Below are 20,907 nucleotides of genomic sequence, written 5' to 3'. Positions count from 1 at the left end.
ACAGCGCGACATGTGTGTCAACAGATAGTGAGCGCACGTCTGCTCCGTCGAAGCAACGCCAGCACTTCCCCTCACTACTGTCCTGAAGTAAAATCATTCCAGCAAGTGCAGAATGTCAAAAACTGTTTTTTCAGTGCCTAGCGTAGAAATCTATGGCATGAACGCTTTCTGTTTACTACTAACCATATATATACGTATATATATATATATATATATATATATATATATATACAATACACAGCAGTGAGCTATTTCTCTGAATACGCGGCACGTGCCTAATGCGAGCTTGTGTAATTCGAGAAATTATAAAGTTGAAGGCATCAACCATTGCTGTGATTCGCAGAAACTGAAAACGCGCCTACAAGCCTTGAAAACCAGCGCTCAACACCTCTCTGTGAAGCTACTCCCTGCCTTGTGCCTACCGCGAGCCCGCTAGCAAGTGCCGCGCCCCCTAATTTGCTTGCAAACATGCAGAAGGTCTATAAAGCTGCAGGCTCCGAGTTATATCGGAAGCCATAATCTGCAAATGCCAATGAGAAAAGTAGTGACGTGCTTTCTGATATTTTGAATTTTTATTAATTATTGAGCAGTGCCTGGTTTCTTGCCTTTTCTAAAGATTCAAACTGCCGTCACCACGAATAAATTTTTTTCGGCAAAAATATTTCAGGCTTTGATTATGCACATTAGGATAAGGTTCCATTAATTTTTTTGAACAAATTGGAGATAGTCAAGCGCATTGTCTGAGACGTTTGGTGTGAAATGACCCCTATATAATCTGTCTTTCAATAAAAGAATCTATTGTCAGTAGCATGTTGGTCTGTGTTTTGCATTTGCAATCATCTTTATGTTGCGTTAATATTTTACCTACGAGAATGACTTCCAAACAAGGGGCACACACTGAAAAGCAGCGGGAAGGCTAGCGGCGGGTAAAGCAGTCAAGTCCACATCATGTCTGCTTTGTTGGATAACTGAGTGACTCAACATGAAGGGCAAGCATCGTCTGCTAGAGTGAATTGAAACTTGTAAATGAGAAATACATGTCTGACAACTATGTCATTTTGTTTTATTTCTTTTCTTCGTGTTCTGCAAAACTGCAGCCTGATTAGATTGATTAAAATTTAATTCAAGTAGGCCTCTAAACTGAAAGTGCATTGCATTGTGTTAGGGAGGGCTTTCCTGTACAATTCGTGAACCTTTAACTCTAAACAGTTCTTTCAGTGTACATCAATGTTTTCCTAGTTCAAGCATGCTGCTAAGTGTATCGGTCCTCTTTGTGCAGAAAATCCAATCTCTTGAAGCCTCAGTTGGAGAAAGAGCCCAGAAGGTAGGTGCCATTTTTATGTCACATTTGTCAGCTTAACAGTAGAACTGGATATAATTGTTGTCAATCATTTTCTGATCTGATGCATAGCCTTCTGAGCACAGTAGGCAGGCACTGGCCGCACTCAAGACTGAGGTAAGCAAGCATGTGCATGCTGTATGCTGTGCACTTAACCTGACAGTACTTAACCTAAGGTGCTGTCACTAGCTCAGTTAGTGCACACTCTGCAAAATTCTTTGAGGGATGTGCAAAGCTTGGGCCAAAGGGGTGCATCCACGGAGGTGAGCAAGGTGTGCTGTCCAGCATTTGATGTCGCTTTTCCGTGGAAGTAGGGAATAGTGGAGGAGGGGGGGGGGGGGGGGGGGGGGGATGGTGCAGGAAGAGTCAGACTGTTAGTAGAGTGCAGTCCTTCGGCGTCCTTCCTGCATAATGTGTCGTCTTCGGCATCGGCAATATTTGGCTAGTCAGTTGTCCAAGTAGCAGAGCGAAATGCCACTTGGAAGGTGGCTAGCAGCATAACATGCCACCTGCCAGCGGTGGTAGGTGAAGGCAGATGAAGAGCTGCACTCAAATCTTGCATTACCAACTATAGCAATCATCAGTCAATTTTTTTGCCTCTCCTCCTCTCTTCCACGTCTCTGACAACCCTCACCTGCCCCATTTGTGCCATGAGTGGCTGTAGCAGCTTTGTCTGGCCGATTAGCCTGAACAGAGGTGGAAGACTTTCACTGCCTCAGCCTGTCTCTGAAACTGAGTCTTATTGCATGTGGCAGCCATTGCCTGCTTTGTAGCAGGAAGCAGCCCTCATTGCATTAACAGTGCCTATGCACAAAGCCTCTGGTATGAATTTCACTTGCTTCTCTCTGAAATGTAGAACAAGCATCTCAAGGAAGAAGTGTCGAAGCTGCAGGAGAAGGTGCACAACCTAACCAGCGAGACGGCAGAAACAAGGGATGCAGAAGCACTGAAACCTGAGCACATTGAGTGTCCATACCGGGAAGCCAAAGAAGAGAACCAGTTCATGAGAAGAGCCGGCAGTGCTGCCAAGGCAGGGGTGACCCCAAGCCACCAGGTAGGTTCTGCAGCAGTGAATGTGAGAAAGAAAATAGTGGTTCCCTAATTGGATCGAGGCTCATTAAACTGCATCCAGTCATTTTGCCAACTGTACGTGTGAGAAGTGGGTGCAAGTGCTGACTAATAGGAACTTGTTTTGCAAGCTTTCTGGCCTAAAATCCATATAGGCAGCTAGCAGTTGCATACTCCTATTCTATGGTGGTTGTGAATGATTGATTACATGTGGTGGCAAAATTATTCGCTCTGCAATTTACACAAATTGATCCGATACTTTGGCTACAGAACTCTGTTCTAAAGCTGCTTTGCATGAAAGCTTGTTGAAGTAAGGAAGAGTTGCACTCAGTTTAAGCTGGTGGTCTGTTGCTGCTAAATAAGATCATGAGTTGCACTCAGTTTACGCTGGTGGTCTGTTGTGGCTGTTTTGACCAGGCTTTAACACCTGTTCAACGGGGAAGCGGACCTGTTCCTGCAGCACCACAAGAAGTGCCCAAGTGCATGCCAACACAGGGAGGCCCTTTCACATCGTCATCTCTGCACATTCCACGAAAGCCTAGCACTTCCTTGGCCCAAGCCCCATCATTGATTGCACGTGCTTTTGCAGAAGCACCGGGTGGCAGCACCTTTAGAGGCAGATTGGTGAGGGCTGGAGCATACGTTTAGCCGCCCACTCTAACTGCTTCCTGAGGGTGTGTAGCTTTGGTCAAAATGAAGCCTCACAGACCACTGGTAGAACATCTCTAGTGTTGCGCCCAGGTTGCCTGAACAACTGCTGAAACAGCACAGCTACTGATACAGGCCCTTTTTGGATTGTTTTCTAAATTTGTTATATCTAGGCGAGCTGAATGTGAATGAATCAGCAATGATTCTGTTGTTCCTGCTTGGCACTGGCCTTGTGTGCTTGCAAAATGTTGATTTTGAGTCAACAGAGGGCAGTATTGCTTAAGAAACTTTTAATGCATGGTAGAACTGGCACATGCGTGATGAGATGGAGATAGTGAAAGGTAGCATAACTGTTTTAAAAGGCTTCACAGAATATTCATGGCCAAAAAAAATGTGATTAGCTGCATTGTTTGCCCAATTTGACAGGGACAAAGCTTTTTGTGCTCAACTGTGCCAAAGATATAAACCTGACTGAAATCACATTGAACTATGAGCAGTGCAGAAGGTTTAGGTGATGCATCCCCATCAGGGATTCAACCTTCACTGTGAACCTTTCTCGTCTTTGTGCAATGCTTCTGTATTGCCAATGAGGTGTGATCAAGAACCATTGCAGTCTTTTTGTTATATATATATTGGATATCTGAATTGCTATAAGACTTCAAGTGCTATTTACACCATTGTAAGTCGACTCGAATGCAAGTCGACCCCCCAAATCACATTTCCAAAAAATAAAAAACTTCCGAGGCTGTTTAAGCTTGGCCCTGAATAGTTGAACGCGATAGCATTATGCAGTGGCTGCTATCGGTTGCTGCGTGCAGGCGTGCACGTGGGCACATTCCAAAATGAAAATGTATTAGTCACTGGGCTACTCGTGCACACTTGTGTCATCGTGTTCACTAGCTCTGCTGTCACGTTCGCTGCTGCAGTTCAACAGCCTGTCGTTCTAGCGTCGTCTTTCAGCGAAATCCCGCACTTCGCAAACAGCCATATCACGACATTGCATGGAGCAGGTAAAAATTTTCCTTGCTGCAGCTGCCACACCTGTATCACCTGTTGAGAACGTTGAACTTGTGGCCCAGCGCGCAGCTGTTTGTTTCTTCAGCGTAAAAAATGGCACCCATCTTGAATGTAGACATGAACAAGCGCCGGTCGCTTGCCGGACCTGGAGCAAAAACTTGTGAAACGATGCCGGCAGTAGTCAAATACGTCAGATCAGAGCCAAAGATGAACTATGCGTGAATGGCGTCGGCTCTTCTGTCGGATATTGACACTCCCCCGGCACCGCTGTCATTCCGAGTGGGGGTGCCACCTCAATTGGAACTGCGGCCCTTCCATCAACTATCAACACTCCCTTGAGTGACGAGGGCACAATTGAAAGTAAAAAGAAAGCTTGTTTGACGTTTGAGCTTCCCTTAGAACGTGATTGTGTTATCGGGCCACCGCTGCTAATCAGCAACCACGGTCAGTAGCCACCTGTGGGGTTCCAGTTTGCTGCTTATTGACAGCCGCCATCAGCTGCCACCCGTGCGCGGGGAGGGGATATCAGTTCTGCACCTTGACGTAGCAGCTGCTCAAGGCCAGCATGAAGAGCGATGCTACGGAGCCACGCAGCAAAAATGCAACCATTCTTTAGCATGCCTGATATTTCATTTGTCACCTTTATTTATAGTGCAATGTTTTCGTTTCGATTGTAAGTGAACCCCCCAACTTCGGATTTTCAAATATTAAAAAATAGGTCGACATACAATAGTGTAAACACGGTAATCAATAGCTCTCATTGCTTTCCGGTGGGTGGCAAATATTGAACGGTGGCATTACCAGGGTCACTATACTTAATAGGCAAAAGTTTTATCCTTTGCTTCCCAGCTTCCCATTAATTGTGTACCTGACACTGTGCGCTGTACTCGCTTTAACAATCTTTTTCTAGGGTATATGTAGATCAACACCATGTTTACAGACATAGGGGGTGGTCGCAGATGCCGGAGTCTGGGGTGCCAGACTTGGGAGTCTAGGGTTAGGTGGTGACATCTCCACCTTTTTGGAGCACAATCTCATTTAGCCACAATAAAATATTTCTCCAGAACTCAGCATTTCCTTGTCTTTGGCACATGAGAGCATTTAATACTGCTTCCACACACTGAAAATTTATTTCAGAATAAATTTTAGCATCTTTTTGTTCAAAATAGGGTTCGGCGCAACCCCTGTGATTCAAATTGGCATCCTTTAATCAGATAATGGGTGTCTCCACCCTACCAACGGAAGCTCTATCAAGGTGCTCTACCGAAGTCGGCTGAAGGTATCCTGTGTGCTGTCGTCTGCTATTGTGCGCAGTTCACTTATTATGCTGTTTGAGAGATGGCTTCTATGTAAAGCTGTCTAAACTATCTAGTTTGAATGATTTTATATTTTTGAGCAAAACTCTTTAAATTTAAACTCGTCAGCTGTGAACAAACGGCCACCTTCATTGGTGCATTGTGAAAATAGAAAATAATTTTGGAAAGTTTTCTTTACATCTGTTATGCTCCCACACTGTGTACCCCCAAGTCAAGGTAACTCCAACTTGCACACACTATGTGTTGTGTTGGGTTTTTAGTTGTGTTTTGTTCTTGTATAGGCAAGCTCATTGGTGCTCTGTGAAATCAAAGAGCTAATTTGAAAATTTTTCTTTGCATGCATTTCTATGGGCCGTATCCCCGCATTACCACTACCCAGTTACAGCAGCACTATCGTTGCTTGCACTACAGATTGCTGTTGCTCTGTATGTAATTTTCTTGAGAATTTGAACCATTGAAGAGGTTCCATGCATCTGCTTGCACAAAGCACTGTGAAAGTGCCTTCACTAAATTGGCTCCCACTCCTCACAGAATGTATTGGGTAACTTCGATCAAGACGTGTACTAAGAAGTGTTGCGGATGGGGTCTACAGTACGACTGTATGACTCAGGGCATTGATCAGCAGCAGCAGTGTAGTACTTGGAAGCAAAACATTATTTTTTAAGCAAATAGGGTGCTGGTCACTGGTGTGGTGGTGCTGGAAAGTATAGGCAGGTGCATATAAGAATCCTGAGCCTGGTAATGTGAACTCCTGGGCACCAGTGTGGCATTTGCAAGTTTGAGTGAAGAATTGTGAAAAGCGTAAGAATTTTTTCATGCCTAGGATAGGCAATCAGGCAAGAGTGCAGATGCACTCTTGCCTGATTGCCTATCCTAGGCATGAAAAAATTCTTACGCTTTTCACAATTTCCTTCACTCAAACTTAGCAAATGCCAGCACTTATTTAGCTGAAAAACATGTCAAACATGCTGTTGAAGTCTGCACTGTGTAGGTCCGTTGCATTAGCTTAGGCTGGGTGTTAATATGCAGTAAATGTAGAAGTGGAAGTACACTGAAAGGTGTTGCAGACAAACCAAGCAATTGACAGCCCTAAAAAAGCACTGGCCATGCTACCAATACAAAGGAGGTCATACTTATGGCTGGCAGTTTATGTTGTTTTCCAGCATGCAGGAAACGGACATTTCATGGTCTGAATGAAACATTGCGGTTTGCACTCTGTACTATTTCAGAAAATCTTGGTGAAGTAGGGAATCGCATTTATATGTCAGGCAGTGCTCAGTTTGTTCGGAAGGTTTTCAGTGATTTGCCTTGCCTAACATACCTTGTACATTTGCGAGGTCAACTGCAAAGCATCCTATGGGGTGCCTTCAGTATTAAAACATCAGTTTATGTCATGTGGCACCCAACATGTTAGACAATTGGTTTGCATGAAAACTCATAGCGCTAGATGCCACTCTCTTAAACTAGCATTCTGAGCTGCCACTGAATTCAGTTTTTGCCTGGTTTTAGCATTGTCACAAGCTGAGGAGGATTCTGTGCTTGATCCAATGCCCATGACTCTGACACTGCAGGTTGTGCGTGAGCCTGTGCTGAAGCAGGAAAAAACACTCTTCACATCAGCGTCATCTCCTTCATCCGGACTTAAGGTTCCTGTGATGCCTGCTGAATCATCACAGGGAAGCTCATCGAGTGAAGTATCGGTGAGGGCTTGAAGGTTGCATGCAAGGTTGATAGAGAGGAGCATTTTGGATTGTTTCTGAGAATGTATGCATAATGGTAATTGGAATGACACGGTGGTAGCTGTGGGGTTTATCCCAGAGTGACATTTTGCTTCAAAATATGAACCTTGAACTGTAATGCAGATTTTGTCGCTTTTACAACCCGTGTGCAACATAAGTTATTTCGAGTTGTGAGCTTTTTCTTTAAGTAAAAGAGCATTGTTTTTTGAAAGATGTCGAGGTTTGGTTCTTTTCTGTGAGCATTGCGTGTTTTTCTATTTTCTAGAGAAAGCATCCTGATGGTGAGATGATATGGTTAAGTACATTTGTTCATGAATGTTTCCCTTTACCCTTTCTATTAATTTTTTTCTTAGCTCTCTGACTTGGTTAGAATCTGCGAAGCAATCCCAATCAAGCCGAAGCCTCCGAGTGCTAACACCTTGCAAGTGACCGGTAAAGCAGGAGGGAAATCCTGCTCAACCAAATCCCATGCAGTCGCTGCAACAAAGGCATCAAAGCATCTGCAGCAGGCAGTGAGTGCTTTACTTTTGTGTGGAGCTCATTCATTCTTACAAAGTGCTTATTCACACGTCATAAGAAGACAGAAATTGTGCAGTCTAACAAGGGCTGTCATCAGGCTTTCTTTGCTGCCATGTTTCTTATCAAGTTTCGTTGAGCTGTACTTGTGCCTATAATTGTTATCTCAGTCCCTTGTTTCTGCTTGTGTATTGTAGAAGCTGAAAAATGCTAATGCTTATTATTTTCCTCATGGGAGCTGTAAACGCCCCAGTGGCTGACTGGTTATAGTGCTGTGCTACTGATTCAAAGGATGTGGGCTGGGATCCATAAACCAATTATGGGAGCTGTGGCTTGCACGCTTCAGTACACACAGAACCAAATAAAGGATTTCCCTTTATTGTGTGCCAACCACAGTCACATAGTAGTTGTGTAGTTGGCTGCTGACCACTAGGTCATATGGGCTCGACCTTGTGCTCAGTCACTTAGTCTCTAGGTTGAGGAGTGGCTTTGTTTTTTCAGGCGATTGCATGACTTCTCTGCAAGTGCCTTAAAGCATGAACAAGACTCCTCGTTGCCCTGTTTAACCTTTAAACCAGCAGCAGCTGCAATGAAGCAGCGATAATAATGTCACTGTGAGGTTTTATGCCTCCCTGGTCGAACAAAAGCTTCAGTGGAGTGAAAGGAGTTCAGTGATAAATATTACACATGTTTCACAGGAGCATTGTGCAGTGTGTTGGGCACTTCTTTCAAAAAAATTAAGAATACAAACTCAATTTTGTACTTGGAAGTGGCTGGCCTGGGGACAGGGTAGCTGTGCTTAATACAATGTTAGCATGCCAATTGTTAATATAATTGTTTGCATGCCATGCCACAGGAAACTCTTGCAAGGTGCTAAACTCAAAGCAATCTGTGAGCAGGATTTCTGGGTCCTCATCATGTTGCCACATTACTGCCTATTCGTTTCTCTTGCACCCTCACTTTTAGAGCAACTGGGAGAGCGTGCTTCCAGTTGGAACTTTTTTCTTTTCCTGACATATAGTCATATTTTGTGCATGTATCGCTAGACACACAATCACTGATCTGACAGTAAGCCTTCTTGCAGAAACCACCAGTAAAGGCTTCACCATGCAAGGGAAAGCGTCCTGGCAGTGTAAGTGGCTGCTTTTAGCAGTTGAAAACTATTGAATTTTATTATTTCTTAGCCTCTGAAGTGGCGTGAAGCTTCTGATATCTGCAGAATGCCACAAGTATTTTTTTTCTTCATCTGAAGTAAAATGGTTGTACTATAGATTGCTATTTTATCTGGAAACTTAGAAAGGAATGTAAGAGGTCATTTTGTTATTAATATTTTGTTTGCTTTGCAAAAAACTGCATGTGAATTTTCATGTTACTACTTTGTTCAAGTTTTAAACAGAGTGTAGCCAAAACCTTGTGGTGCAGCTGTGCAGCTTTTTTGGGGCACTTTTAACTGGTCAAGTTTTTCCAGCAAAGGGGAGGCATGACCACACATAGCTACATTGTTTCATACTTTGTGTACAATGCTATGAAACATAGAAGCAAATTACATTTAACTGGCAAACATAACTTCGTCGTGCATCATTTATTCAAAGTGAAAACTTCTTCAAAAAGATGCGGAGTGAATGAGCGCTTGATGAATAAATTTAAAACTTCTTCAAAAAGACGTAGAGTGAATGAGCGCATGATAACTAAACGCATTTTGATAGATAAATTTAGTATTTCTTGATGAGATGTCTAAGCTCATGTTTACTATTACTAAAGTATTTCATGTCATGCCCTGTCGTGTTTTTCATGACATGTTGGTGGGCCGAAAACGATGAATTCAGCCATCAGTTAGGGGATCCCACTGTGCATGCACAAGCTATAATTAGCTTGACTGACAGCGGCTTTTAAATTGAGTACTGAGCAGTGGCAGCATCGCATGTTGACTTGATCAGCACACTTTCATCAAGTGCTGCTTTCAGCTTGGACATTCATCCTTTAAAGCTGTTCATTTTATTCATAAAGCTCTCAAGAATAATACCATGAGCAAATCAGATGAAATTATCTGAATGCCTGTACAGGGGCAGCTGCAGCAGTGCTACTGCAAATGTACTGACCAAATCACTCTCTCATTGAGTCGCGCCACTGTTTGTTGGCTTAGTGACTGGAGACTGGAATTTTGCTGATTTGCTAAGTGCAGTTCCCCTTCCTTTCAGTAGTGTTCGTCATATTCTACTGTTGTTTGCGTTCTTTCTAGTGCACCCTTTGATGAAGATCAACACCCTTGTCACATTGCAGATGAGGTGCTTTTAGCTTTTGTCAGTAGATGGCATCATAGTGTTTTGCATTTCTTGGATAAAGCAGTAACCACAGTCCACTGAAGTTTTTGTCGATGAGGCGTAGATCACTGTGCTGTAACAGCTTTGGGTGTAGAAACTCAAATGGTTGCTACTCGCGGTAATCTGTGTAATTGCTGTTCAATGCGATGGCAAGACGGACGGTCGAGTCGGTGATACATACTTCTAGGAAAATAGTGCAAAAGATGAGGACAGCAAAGAAAGGAAACAACAGGACCAGCACTATTTTTACTCACAACTAAAGGCTTGTTCACAGGAATCAAAGAATACAAAGAGGGCAAACAATCAAGAAGCAAAGCAAACACACATGTAGCTACGTGGAACCGAGGAGACTAACCTCACTGTCATGCAGGCATACAGATGGGCTGCTAACGCACAGTTTAGTTTTTGTCTTCATGCGAAAAGCCTCCATAATCTCTCTTGTTAACTGTGTTGGGTGACTGTATAAATACATCACTGTGATGCAAAGTAGGGAAGCAAGATTTGCAGTCTCTAACATGTTCGGCTAGATTAGTAGATTTATTAGCCTCCAAGGCATTAGCATGCTCAGTTAGGCATGTGTTAATGCAATGACCCATCTGTCCAGACGGGTAAATGTATTAACTGCGAAAACTTAAAAAAAGAGGGTATTTGGTTTATTAGAGTTTAACGTCCCAAAGCGACTCAGGCTATGAGAGACGCCGTAGTGAAGGGCTCTGAAAATTTCGACCACCTCGTGTTCTTTAATGTGCACTGACATCGCACAGTACACGGGCCTCTAGAATTTCGCCTCCATCGATATTCGGCTCCCGCAGCCGCGATCGAACCCGTGTCTTTCGGATCAGTAGCTGAATGCAGTAACCACTGAGCCACCACAGTGGGATGAATAGAGGGTCTTTAGTCGTAAGAAGTGACTTGCATACCTTTTACAAGTTTTAAAAGGCTAAGCATGAAGCTTGGTATTCAGCTGCACTTGAGAAGGTGATAAAAGATGATTCAGTGTTTTCTCTTTAGTATTTCCATATTGAGCCTGGGGTTATTGAACTGTGCTTATGGCTGCTGTTTTTGTATATAGTCCTGTCCTCTTGGGAGCGGCATTAATGCCACTTGTTTTAAATTCTTACAACATTATATCTGGCAGTCAGTTTCAAAAAAACTCTAGTATAAACTTTCAGGTACCTCAAAATTAAGCGTGTTATGAAGCCACCATTCTGGCTTCAAGCAGATTGCTGACTTGTACCGTAAAATTTTGAATAGGTGCCCCCACCTATGATAGGGCCCTCCCTAACTTCACTATTAATTTCACATTTCCGTGCTGTTCCGGGAAAGCACCCCCTGCCCACTCCATGCCTTATTATTCACCTCGCCCAGGCACACTGGCCTGCCCCATCGAGTTCAAGAATCCAATCCAATACTTCTTTTCAAGCCTTCAACGCGTTCATTAGCATGTCCGTTCGGCATGCGCCATTTGTCATCTTGCTTTGGTCTTCTCAAGTCGGCACTGCATTCAAACAGAGTGACGAAGGAAATTAAGATCATGCAGTGGCATCAGGAAAACGGAGGGAACATTCACAAATATCTTGAGATTTCAAGCTCAACCGACAACGGATACTGGAATGGGACAAGAGTGCCGGGAAGTTGCTACAGCAAACTTACAGGAAAGCAAAACTTCGAAGAAAGTTGAGTAACGGCGTGCGGGTTTTTAGTGAATGCGTGGACGATGCACTCTTACAGTTCTTCGAGCGGGAAAGAATGGCAGGATGTTTTAAATTCATGTGCAGTGCACTTTTTTTTTTCAGGCGGGAAAATGTCGCCACGGTCTTGATTTTAAGCCCTGTTCTGGGATAGCGCCTCCCCCCTCTACTTCGCCAGTAATCAGTAATTTCCACTTGCGGGGGTGGGGGCTCTTGCTCAGAATTTTACAGTAAGTAGAATAAATTCCATTTAGCATTTATGCCGCATACAAGTCCTCAAAATCTTGCAATGCAATGACATGTGGCCCGCATGACGTCGGTTATGAAGAGACTGTAATTGGCATGCCAAAAACCCCAGATATTCGTAAATGATGGAGGTGGGGGCCATGACCAGCTGAAGAAGATCCAGTCTATAGTGCTGTGGCAGGGGGGTGAGCAGCCAAAAATAAAAGTAAACTGAGCCAAGAAGGTGCAGTGTAATACCGGCCTGTAAATTCTTTTTTTCTGGCTCGCTCTCATGTATGAGTGGAAGAGAAAAGGAAGGGGTTCATTTTTAATTATTGATATCTGTGGTGCTACATAAGCTAGATCTAAAATATTTGTAGGAGGATGATGGGCAATTCAGTATCTATATGTACTGATAGATTTTGAATTACCCATCTCTTGCAAGAATCCTAAGTGGTTAAATGGGTTTAAAGAACTAGTTGCGACTTAATTCCAACAAAACCAGTTGATATTTAACTGGTTTTCGACTTGTTTCATTTGGAATCTACTGGGAATTTGTTCCTTAAACCAAGATTGATGCAGATTGATGAAGAGTAGCACATAGTCAGTGCTCTTTACTCTTGTGTCCTATCCTGTCCCTTCTTTCTTCCTGCACTGCCACTAAAGTCCTTACACCAGTTTGACCAGCTAAGATTTTCACCTGGCTTTCACTTTTCTTAGCCTTGGTGCAAACTATTTCAGGTACCGCTTAAGTGTTGGATTTAAATATATGCATGCCACTTTCATATTTGTTGTTTGGTTAACATCAGCGCTTCTGTTTTACATGGGCTTAATGATTTCTCGCAGGCATCTGCAGTTCCAGCATTGTCCAAAAAATCAGTGCAGCTGGAGGAGAAAAGGGACTCAAGTTCAACTGGAATGCTTGCAGGTGCATCGTCCCCGAAGAAGCACAGATTTTTCAGCCCAAGTTCGAGTTTCTATGACTTCTAGTAGCCCCCGATTTATCTTTTCATGGTTTCCAAGTTGTGCTTCAATAAAGAACTCTGAGTGCACCAAATGTCCCTGTGAGCATCGCTTATGTAAATCCTTTTTTTATTTTGTCTGCATTAAAATATGCATCATTCTTTTCCTTGAAAAAAAATTTCGATGTGCATGAACATCAAAGTTAGTGATATCAAGCCATTTGTACTTCTTCCAATTGCATTTAGTTACAGTGTCTTGACCGTAAAGCCTGTGTGCAGTTAGGCTGAGCTCTGCTTTTGCTCAAAGCAGTTATTATTTTTAAGCTTTATGCTTACGTGTTTTGTCATTCGATGAGAGTTCTAAGTTTACACTTGCTTTCATTATATGGTGTGCCTCCGCATAATGTAGCTATTTGTGACATTTGTTTTTCAAAGCGACAAGTGAGCCTAGCAGTGAGGATGTTGCTTTTTTCCTGGCTGCCTGCCTCCTGCGGCGACTTTGCCTCCATCCACCTCTATCTTGAGTACAGAGGCAAACCAAATTGGGTGGTGGATCTGCATTGACTTGGCCTAGCCCGAACTTTCCCCGCACGGCTGTGGTGAGGCCAACGTTGCCGCCAGCAAAAATGCATGGGTGCCAAGGGCCGCTCTCCTTCTCCAAGAAAGTCCCATGCAAAAGCCAAAAGCGAGGCGAAACCGCGTCGATGCTTTGGCGATGAAACACTGAGACAAAGCGGTGGTATAGTAATGTAGTTGCTAAGCATAACTGCTGTGTTCGACAAAAGGAAAAGTGGTAGGTTTTCTAGAAGAGTACGCAGAATGGGCAGTCTATCAAACCGTATTCTTGAATTTCAAAACTTCGGCACTTGTTTTTACAACGGTGAGGAAACAAAACATTATGACAGTATGGTGATATGGTTTGCTCCAGCTTACCTAGAAAAAAATGTAAGCTGGATATCTGAAGAGCACCCAGTCATCATCACAGCCGCTCAAGTTCTGATGACTATATGGTTCATGTGGGTATGGGGAGTTCAACATACCGAGGCTGCATGCAAGATGACTTGGGGGATGCCATAGGGGAGGGCTCCATGTTAATTTCGACCTGTTGGGGGTGCCTCGCACATAGACGCTTTCGCATTTCACCACTGAAACCGATACTCGCCTATGATGCAGTAACATGGAGGCTAACGAAAAGGGTTCAGCTTGACAGTGCAGCAAGCAATGGAAAGAAAAATGACGAGTGTGACGTAAATTTAGGGTTGTTAAACACGGGTTAATGACATAACCTAATCGAAGAAGTGGACTTGGGCATGGCATGTAGAGCGAAGGTAAGATAATCGATGGTCTTTAAGGGTAATGGAGTGGATTCCAAAGGAAGGGATGCATAGCAAGGGGTGGCAGAAAGTTAGGTAGGTGGATGAGATTGAGAAGCTTTGCAAGGATAGGGTCAACGTTTTGAGATACGGTGGCCGCAGCTGGCACAGGGCAGGGTTAATTGGAGAGATATGGGAGAGGCCTTTGTCCTCTACAGTGGGCGTAGACAGGCTGATGCTGATATCGAAGCGGCCCGGATTCGAACCCGCGGCATCGGGGATCAGCAAAATGCCATATATACACTGAAAGCAAGTGGAGTTCATTGTGTTCATGTAAACCGGCAAGCTATCTCAGGAGACGAAAGATCGGATTAAGAAACGGCAAAGCATGAGGGCGTCTAGCCCTAGAGACAACATAGAAATAACAGCTATCGAAGTTCATAAATCAGCGCAAGGTAGCCGACGTAAGGAATATAGAGAATCGAGCATGCTCTGAAGTACGGAGTTAGCCTGAATGTGGCGAACAGAAAACTAGGCATAGGTAAAAAAAGGCGGTGGTTTAGCTCTGGCTAAACCTGGAGTGACGCGATAGTTACAGCTGGCCGAGTGGGACTTGATCATTTGAATTGCGAAGTCAGTCTTTCGCCGCTCCGTTTCGCTGGGCGTTCCTTTGTGTTCGTCCCACTTATTGACACGGCGCATGCGCACACCTGTGTCAGCTCGGTTTCGCTGTCGCGCTGCCGGCAGCAGCAGCTGCTCCGCACCACGTGCCCAAACCACGTGATCAGTCACTGCGCAGCGCCCCGGCAGCTGCTCCGCACCACGTGACCAACCACGTGCGTGGCGGCGCCGCCACGCTGAAGGCTCGAAATGCTACCGTAAAGTAGCTATCGGTTAAATTGAATCAGATGTATGCGTTAAGAGACAAGCAGGCCAATGTCATTAGCAATATATGGATAAGAAAGTTAATGTAGCCGAAGAGTTCTGCTCAAATATATACAGTAGCCAGTGTAATCAGAATTTCACACTATAGCGAACACCAATGCATCATCCCGTCAGTAACAAGAGAAGTAAAGAAATTCTTAGGAGCATTGCAAATGGGAAAAGCTGCATGGCGAGGATCAGGTAACAGTGTCACGTACGGATCTCTCCGGATAACACTCGATAGGTGTACCCGTACACAGACGCACATTTAATACACCCTACATGACACACACAGACTAGCATACAAAAATAACTAACTAAACTAACACAAAACACGACTATCAATACACAGGACCCGGAACACTGCTACTACTAGCGTTCTACTGTTATAGCGGTCGGCGTTCGTGCCCACGGTTGGTTCGGTGTGGATGCGTTGTTGCATGGGCCCAGTAGCCGGCGTCTAGATGGCGTTCGACGTGCTCAGGCTGGCATCGCTGGCGCGTCGTTGGCTGCGTCGTACAAGCTCCCGCTCCAAGCACCCGTCGAGGTGATGCCGGGGATGGCGTTGGGGGAACCACCCGGTTGGGTGGCAACAGCGCTGGAGACACCCCTGGCCGTAGCAGGTGGTAGCGTCCTCCGTTGACTCCCCTGAACGGGCTCAGGAACGGCAGGAAGTCCGCGGAGCGAAGCCGTAGAACAAGAGCTCACCGGAGCAGCAGCCGGCGTCGCTCTCTTCCAGCCGAAGCGGAGGCTCCGGCGGGTCAGGGACGCACTTCGTCCATGACCCGCCGGAGCCTCCGCTTCTCGGTTCTTCCCCGCCGTACCTCGCTCTCCCTCGCGCTTTTATAGCCTTGGCGTTAGTCCACGTTGTTGTTGTTGCCTTGGTGACGTGGCACATACCCATGACGGGGGATTGGCCATGCAGGGCTCAGTGGGCCGGGAGACCCCATAGATTAGTAGTAGTAGTTGTTGTCCTCATAAAATGGCACGTGCCCACATAGGGGGATTGGCCAAGAATTGGATGGCAATGAGAGTTTTTCGGGTAAATAATTCCTGGACGAAATTAAAATGAAGGGTAAGGACGTAAGAAGTAAAGAAAAAGGAACAACGAAATGAAACGGGAAATGCAGAACGTACGCATGAGATCGAGACTGATGTTCATAGCTGAGTAGTTAAATGGTAATGATAATTGAAAGAATAGAAATTATACTGAAAAAAATTTAAAAAATGAACAAGGTAGCCGCCTTGATTCCATTAAAAAATTTTGCACGGCGGTGAAAACATACTTTTGGATGTACCCAAGTGTGGTGGCTCCGCACGACAATATGAATTGGCTGCTCAAACAAAGGCCAAGCTGTTGTAGTTGTTTCTCTAAAAACCGTCTTCGCATCAAGTTGTACCGGCGACAAAACAACAAAAAATGGTCTATGGTTTCGTGCTCACCACAAAATACGCAGACGGGATTAAACGCCAACCCAGACCTGTGCAAATAAAAATTTAAGGGTGGGATCCGGCAGTGGAGCCTTGATAGAGATACCTCAACCTGCCGTGAATGGCATGATTGCCTGCTCCAAGAATACTTCAGGTGCAGGTAATCATCAGATCTTAAAAGAGATCCAGTTGTCACTCTTAACAAATTCTGTCGCCGGAACCTTGCTGCTGTAATGTACGCTGTAGCCGGAAGGATTGGTAGCACGGGGCCATTGAGGGACGCCTTTGCCAGGCAGTCCGCAACTTCATTGGCTGTCACACCGCTATGACCTGGCACCCATATCACGTGAACAAGGCTCAAATGTGGAGGGAGTAATGAATGGAAGGTGTTTAGGGATTGGCGAATCTACAGCCGAAGCAAGGGACGAACACAAAGAAAGAGAGTCTGTAATGGCAGCCACTGAAGAGAAAGCTGGCTATAGTTTGCGAAGAGCAAGCACCATCGCCAGAAACTCTGCTTGGAAAATTGGGGTGTAGTCGGGAAGTCGCTGAGAAAAAGACCAATCTGGAAGCGGGCAATTGATATATTCCCGCCCCTGCCTTTCCATCACATTCGGAGGCATCAGTAGCTATCGTTAAGCTAATACTAGGCTTTGTAAATGGTCTTCTAATACCCCATTTAAAATGCGGGGTGGTAAATGCCTAGTTTTTTTCGAGAAAATGTCATCACAGACAATTTCTATACAGTACCCACTGTTTTCGTTTTTGTCGGAAGGATGTTATACAAAAGAACATTTAAAGGTTCAAGCAAATTTTGTACCCTAACTACCTGCGGGGTATGAAATCTAGGCCAGTGGACTCCCAAAAAGGAAGTCGGCTGGCAACAAGAAACAGACAAGGACCGGTGTAAATCTGATTCATATATCCTTAGGTACGTCTGAACAGTTAGGAATTGAAATCTAGATGATAAAGGAGGAATACGGGCTGCAAGATAAAGCACGTTATTGGCCACACATTTGGGGAGGCCAAGGCACAACCGAAGCGCTTCCCGCTCCAAAAGAACGAGCAGGCGAATTTCGTAAGCAGCCGTACCAGAAAACAGCACAGATCCAAAATCTAAAATTGGTCAGACATACGAAACATATATCAGCAAAAGTGAATCTCTCCGCATTCCAGACCGGGGATTACATTCTCTACGCAACATGCCCACAGCACGAGCCCCTTTCGCTGCGACATGGTCAATGTGAGAGTGCCATGTGAGGCGTTCACCATAAATGACACCAAGATATTTTAAAGACTTAACTTGAATATTTTGTCGCCGGTAAGTGAGAGACAGATGAACAGATCTTTCATTTGAAAAACAAGTACAGCACACTTGTTTAGATTTAAGGTGAGACGTAAGTCACACAACCAGCTTTCAAGAAAATTCAGGTGCGATTGCAGACACACATAGATTGAATGTCAACTGCAGCAGTGAAAAATGCAATGTCGTCCGCATAGACGTACGTGCGAATGTTTGGATGGCTGGGAATAGAGCTCATTAGAATATTAAAGAGCACAGGCGACAAGACTGCTCCTTGCGGAACACCTCTGGATTGTTTATATCTTCCAGAATTCACACCATTTAGTATGCAAAACAACTGTCTGTTTTCAAGGAACGCAGATATCCACGCAAGTAAGTAATTCGGAAACTGCAGAGTATACAACCTTTGCAATAATATGTAGTGTTCTACTCTGTCATAAGCTTTGGCTACATCTAATGTCACCAACGCAGCGTGCATTTTTTGGTGCCGCGCAAGACGGATGCGACTCTCAAGATCGGTGTGAGCATTCCGTATGGAACATTTTTGACGGAAACCAATCTGACAGGGACTAAGGATATCATTACGGTCCACAAACTCCGAAACACGTAGGAGTTTAGCCCTTTTTCTTCACATCCTCAGCAAAAAAAAAAAAGAAGCATCAGATTGGTTCTAAGCCGAAATATACTCCTCAAACAGGATCCTTAACATTTTTGATGTTACCCCATCAGGGCCAGGGGCAGCAGTTGGTAACCTCAACACTATCGGGGAATGCTCGGGAAGGGTAATAGGGGGGACATATTCTGAAACTGGTCCACTGACGCCACAAACGCGGAGCGCAAAGGAAGTACAAAGGCGAAACGCTGCTCTAATCCTTTGGCAATTGTCTCAACTGTTTCTATTGCTTCTTGCGGGGTCAAAACACACGAGGGTGAATTTTCTGAAACCGGAATCTTGTTCCGCGATCTTAAGAAACCGAAAAGTGCACGATGATTTCCTGATTTTGATAGGAAATCAAAGTGCTCTGGTTCATAATTTTATTTCGCTTGTGAGACTGCGCGTTTAAAAGTAGCCGCAATTAATTTATAACCATGCTAATTTTTTGGGCACTGATTGTGTAGAAATCTTCTTCCATGCAGCCTTTCTGTGTCTGTAATCCCGCGAGCAATCTGCATTCCACCATCTAGCTGAAGTGCTCCCTCTTGATGTACGTACCAAAAATTCGAATCTCTTTCGGCATTCCTCAATAGCCAAGCATATGCCTTTCGCTGTATGCTCTTCAGCAGAATTAACCGCTGAACCAAGAGTGGAGCGCAAAGAGGACTGAAACTGGTCATAGTTTATATATGACCTCAGCCGAGAGCACGCCGGAGTTAAGCGGAAATTAACATCATAAACGATAGGTATGTGATCGCTAGATGTTACACAATCCACAGTCGACCAATTGAGTGCAGAAACACTATAGGGCTGGTGAAAGTTAAATATAACACAGATCGAATTTGTGCGCGGAGAAATGTGGCCGAACCTGAATTCATACACGAAAGGTTGTTATCAGTAACCCAATTCCAAAGGCGCTTACCACAGAAATCTGTCTTAAAGCCCCACGACACATGATGAGAATTAAAGTCACCGGCCAACTAATTGACTTCTGACATTTAAGGAGCAGGAGATCTAGCAGCCTGGTATCCTGGACACCGCAAGGAAAATAAACATTTACTAATCAAAGCGGATAGCACCCTGGAATTTCAGTCTAAATCTAATAACTCACAGTCTATAGTAGAGGACTGAAAAGTAATCTTAGACCAGCGGCAAAAGTTAGAAGAAACTAGTATGAGTAAGCCCCCTCCTCTTGACTGACGATCTTGTCGAAATGAAGAATAATTTTGCAAATGGAAGTGTTTTTCAGATGTAAGCCACGTTTCTTGTAAATTATGTCTGGACTATGTTAAGATATAAGGTACAGTACGCATGTTGAAGCTGAAAGAAGTTACCGACAGTTCCACTGGAGAACTCTTAACACCCCTATAATAATAATAATTGGTTTTTGGGGAAAGGAAATGACGCAGTATCTGTCTCATATATCGTTGGACACCTGAACCGCGCCGTAAGGGAAGGGACAAGGGGGGGGAGTGAAAGAAGAAGGGAAGAAGGAGGTGCCGTAGTGGAGGGCTCCGGAATAATTTCGACCACCTGGGGATCTTTAACGTGCACTGACATCGCACAGCACACGGGCGCCTTAGCGTTTTTCCTCCATAAAAACGCAGCCGCCGCGGTCGGGTTCGAACCCGGGTACTCCGGATCAGTAGTCGAGCGCCCTAACCACTGAGCCACAACACCCCTGTGGTTGAGAAATCCGGGCATCAGCAACTGCCTGCCCTAAAATAGTATATTTCGGCTTAGAACCAATCTGATGCTTCGTTTTTTTTTTTTGCTGAGGATGTGAAGAAAAAGGGTTAAACACGGATCCGCTGCGTTTGAGGATTCGTGTATCCGAATCCACCATCTCTGCATCATTAATAAATTGAGCATTATCTGAATTAGTGGACCGAGGAAGTGGAGAAACAGCAGTAACTTGTTCTTGGGGCTGAGACTGCTCAGGCAAGCAATGTTGTGTCATTAAAGAAGCCATGGCTGAAATGGCAGAAGTCATTCCAATTTGCATTGCCTGGGTAATCTGCGTTCCCAGAGCATTAGATATGCACTCTGTGACAGTGGACACTATCCTGTCAACCATCTTAGCCATAGAGGCTCCCACAGCAGTCACTATTTCCTGTGAGATAGATGAATCTAGCGTCACTCCTGAACGGGATGACACACCTGCATAGCCGTGAGCTCTCTCTTTAATTTCTGATATTGCCTCGCGCCGCGAACGGCGTTTGCGGTCGGTTATGTCTAGAATTTGCAATTCACGATCCCGAGAAGGACAATCCATGGAATTTGCAGCGTGAGATCCACCACAAAGGCAACAGTTCTCGTTTTGATCAGAGCATAAATTTGCTGGATGGTCATTGCCGCATTTCCAACAGCGCCAGGTGTACTTGCAGCCACGAGCACTATGACCATATCGCCAGCAATTGCTGCACTGCAGTGGCTTAG

At 44.6% G+C, this 20,907-nt stretch overlaps 1 protein-coding gene across 10 annotated transcripts in view; it reads left to right on the top strand.

Annotated features, from left to right (window-relative positions):
• LOC144121435 (uncharacterized) overlaps positions 1-12,933 on the top strand; it is a 60,967-nt gene extending 48,034 nt beyond the window's left edge. For 3 of the 10 annotated variants that reach the window (XM_077654628.1, XM_077654629.1, XM_077654627.1), the window contains 8 exons: positions 1,280-1,324; positions 1,412-1,456; positions 2,196-2,393; positions 2,825-3,031; positions 6,960-7,088; positions 7,481-7,639; positions 8,728-8,775; positions 12,727-12,933. In XM_077654628.1, the coding sequence (XP_077510754.1) occupies positions 1,280-1,324; positions 1,412-1,456; positions 2,196-2,393; positions 2,825-3,031; positions 6,960-7,088; positions 7,481-7,639; positions 8,728-8,775; positions 12,727-12,870 (975 nt within the window). In that variant the 3' untranslated portion in view covers positions 12,871-12,933. The remainder of the gene's footprint in view (positions 1-1,279; positions 1,325-1,411; positions 1,457-2,195; positions 2,394-2,824; positions 3,032-6,959; positions 7,089-7,480; positions 7,640-8,727; positions 8,776-12,726) is intronic. The other 7 variants (XM_077654631.1, XM_077654632.1, XM_077654630.1 and 4 more) reach the window with 3 other exon arrangements.
• The last annotated feature ends 7,974 nt before the right edge of the window (positions 12,934-20,907 follow it).

The sequence above is a fragment of the Amblyomma americanum genome, chromosome 2 (assembly GCF_052857255.1).
Source record: "Amblyomma americanum isolate KBUSLIRL-KWMA chromosome 2, ASM5285725v1, whole genome shotgun sequence".
Taxonomy (NCBI): Eukaryota; Metazoa; Arthropoda; class Arachnida; order Ixodida; family Ixodidae; genus Amblyomma; species Amblyomma americanum.
The sequence above is the reverse complement of the archived record's forward strand: the minus strand, read 5'-3'. Positions and strand labels throughout refer to the sequence as shown.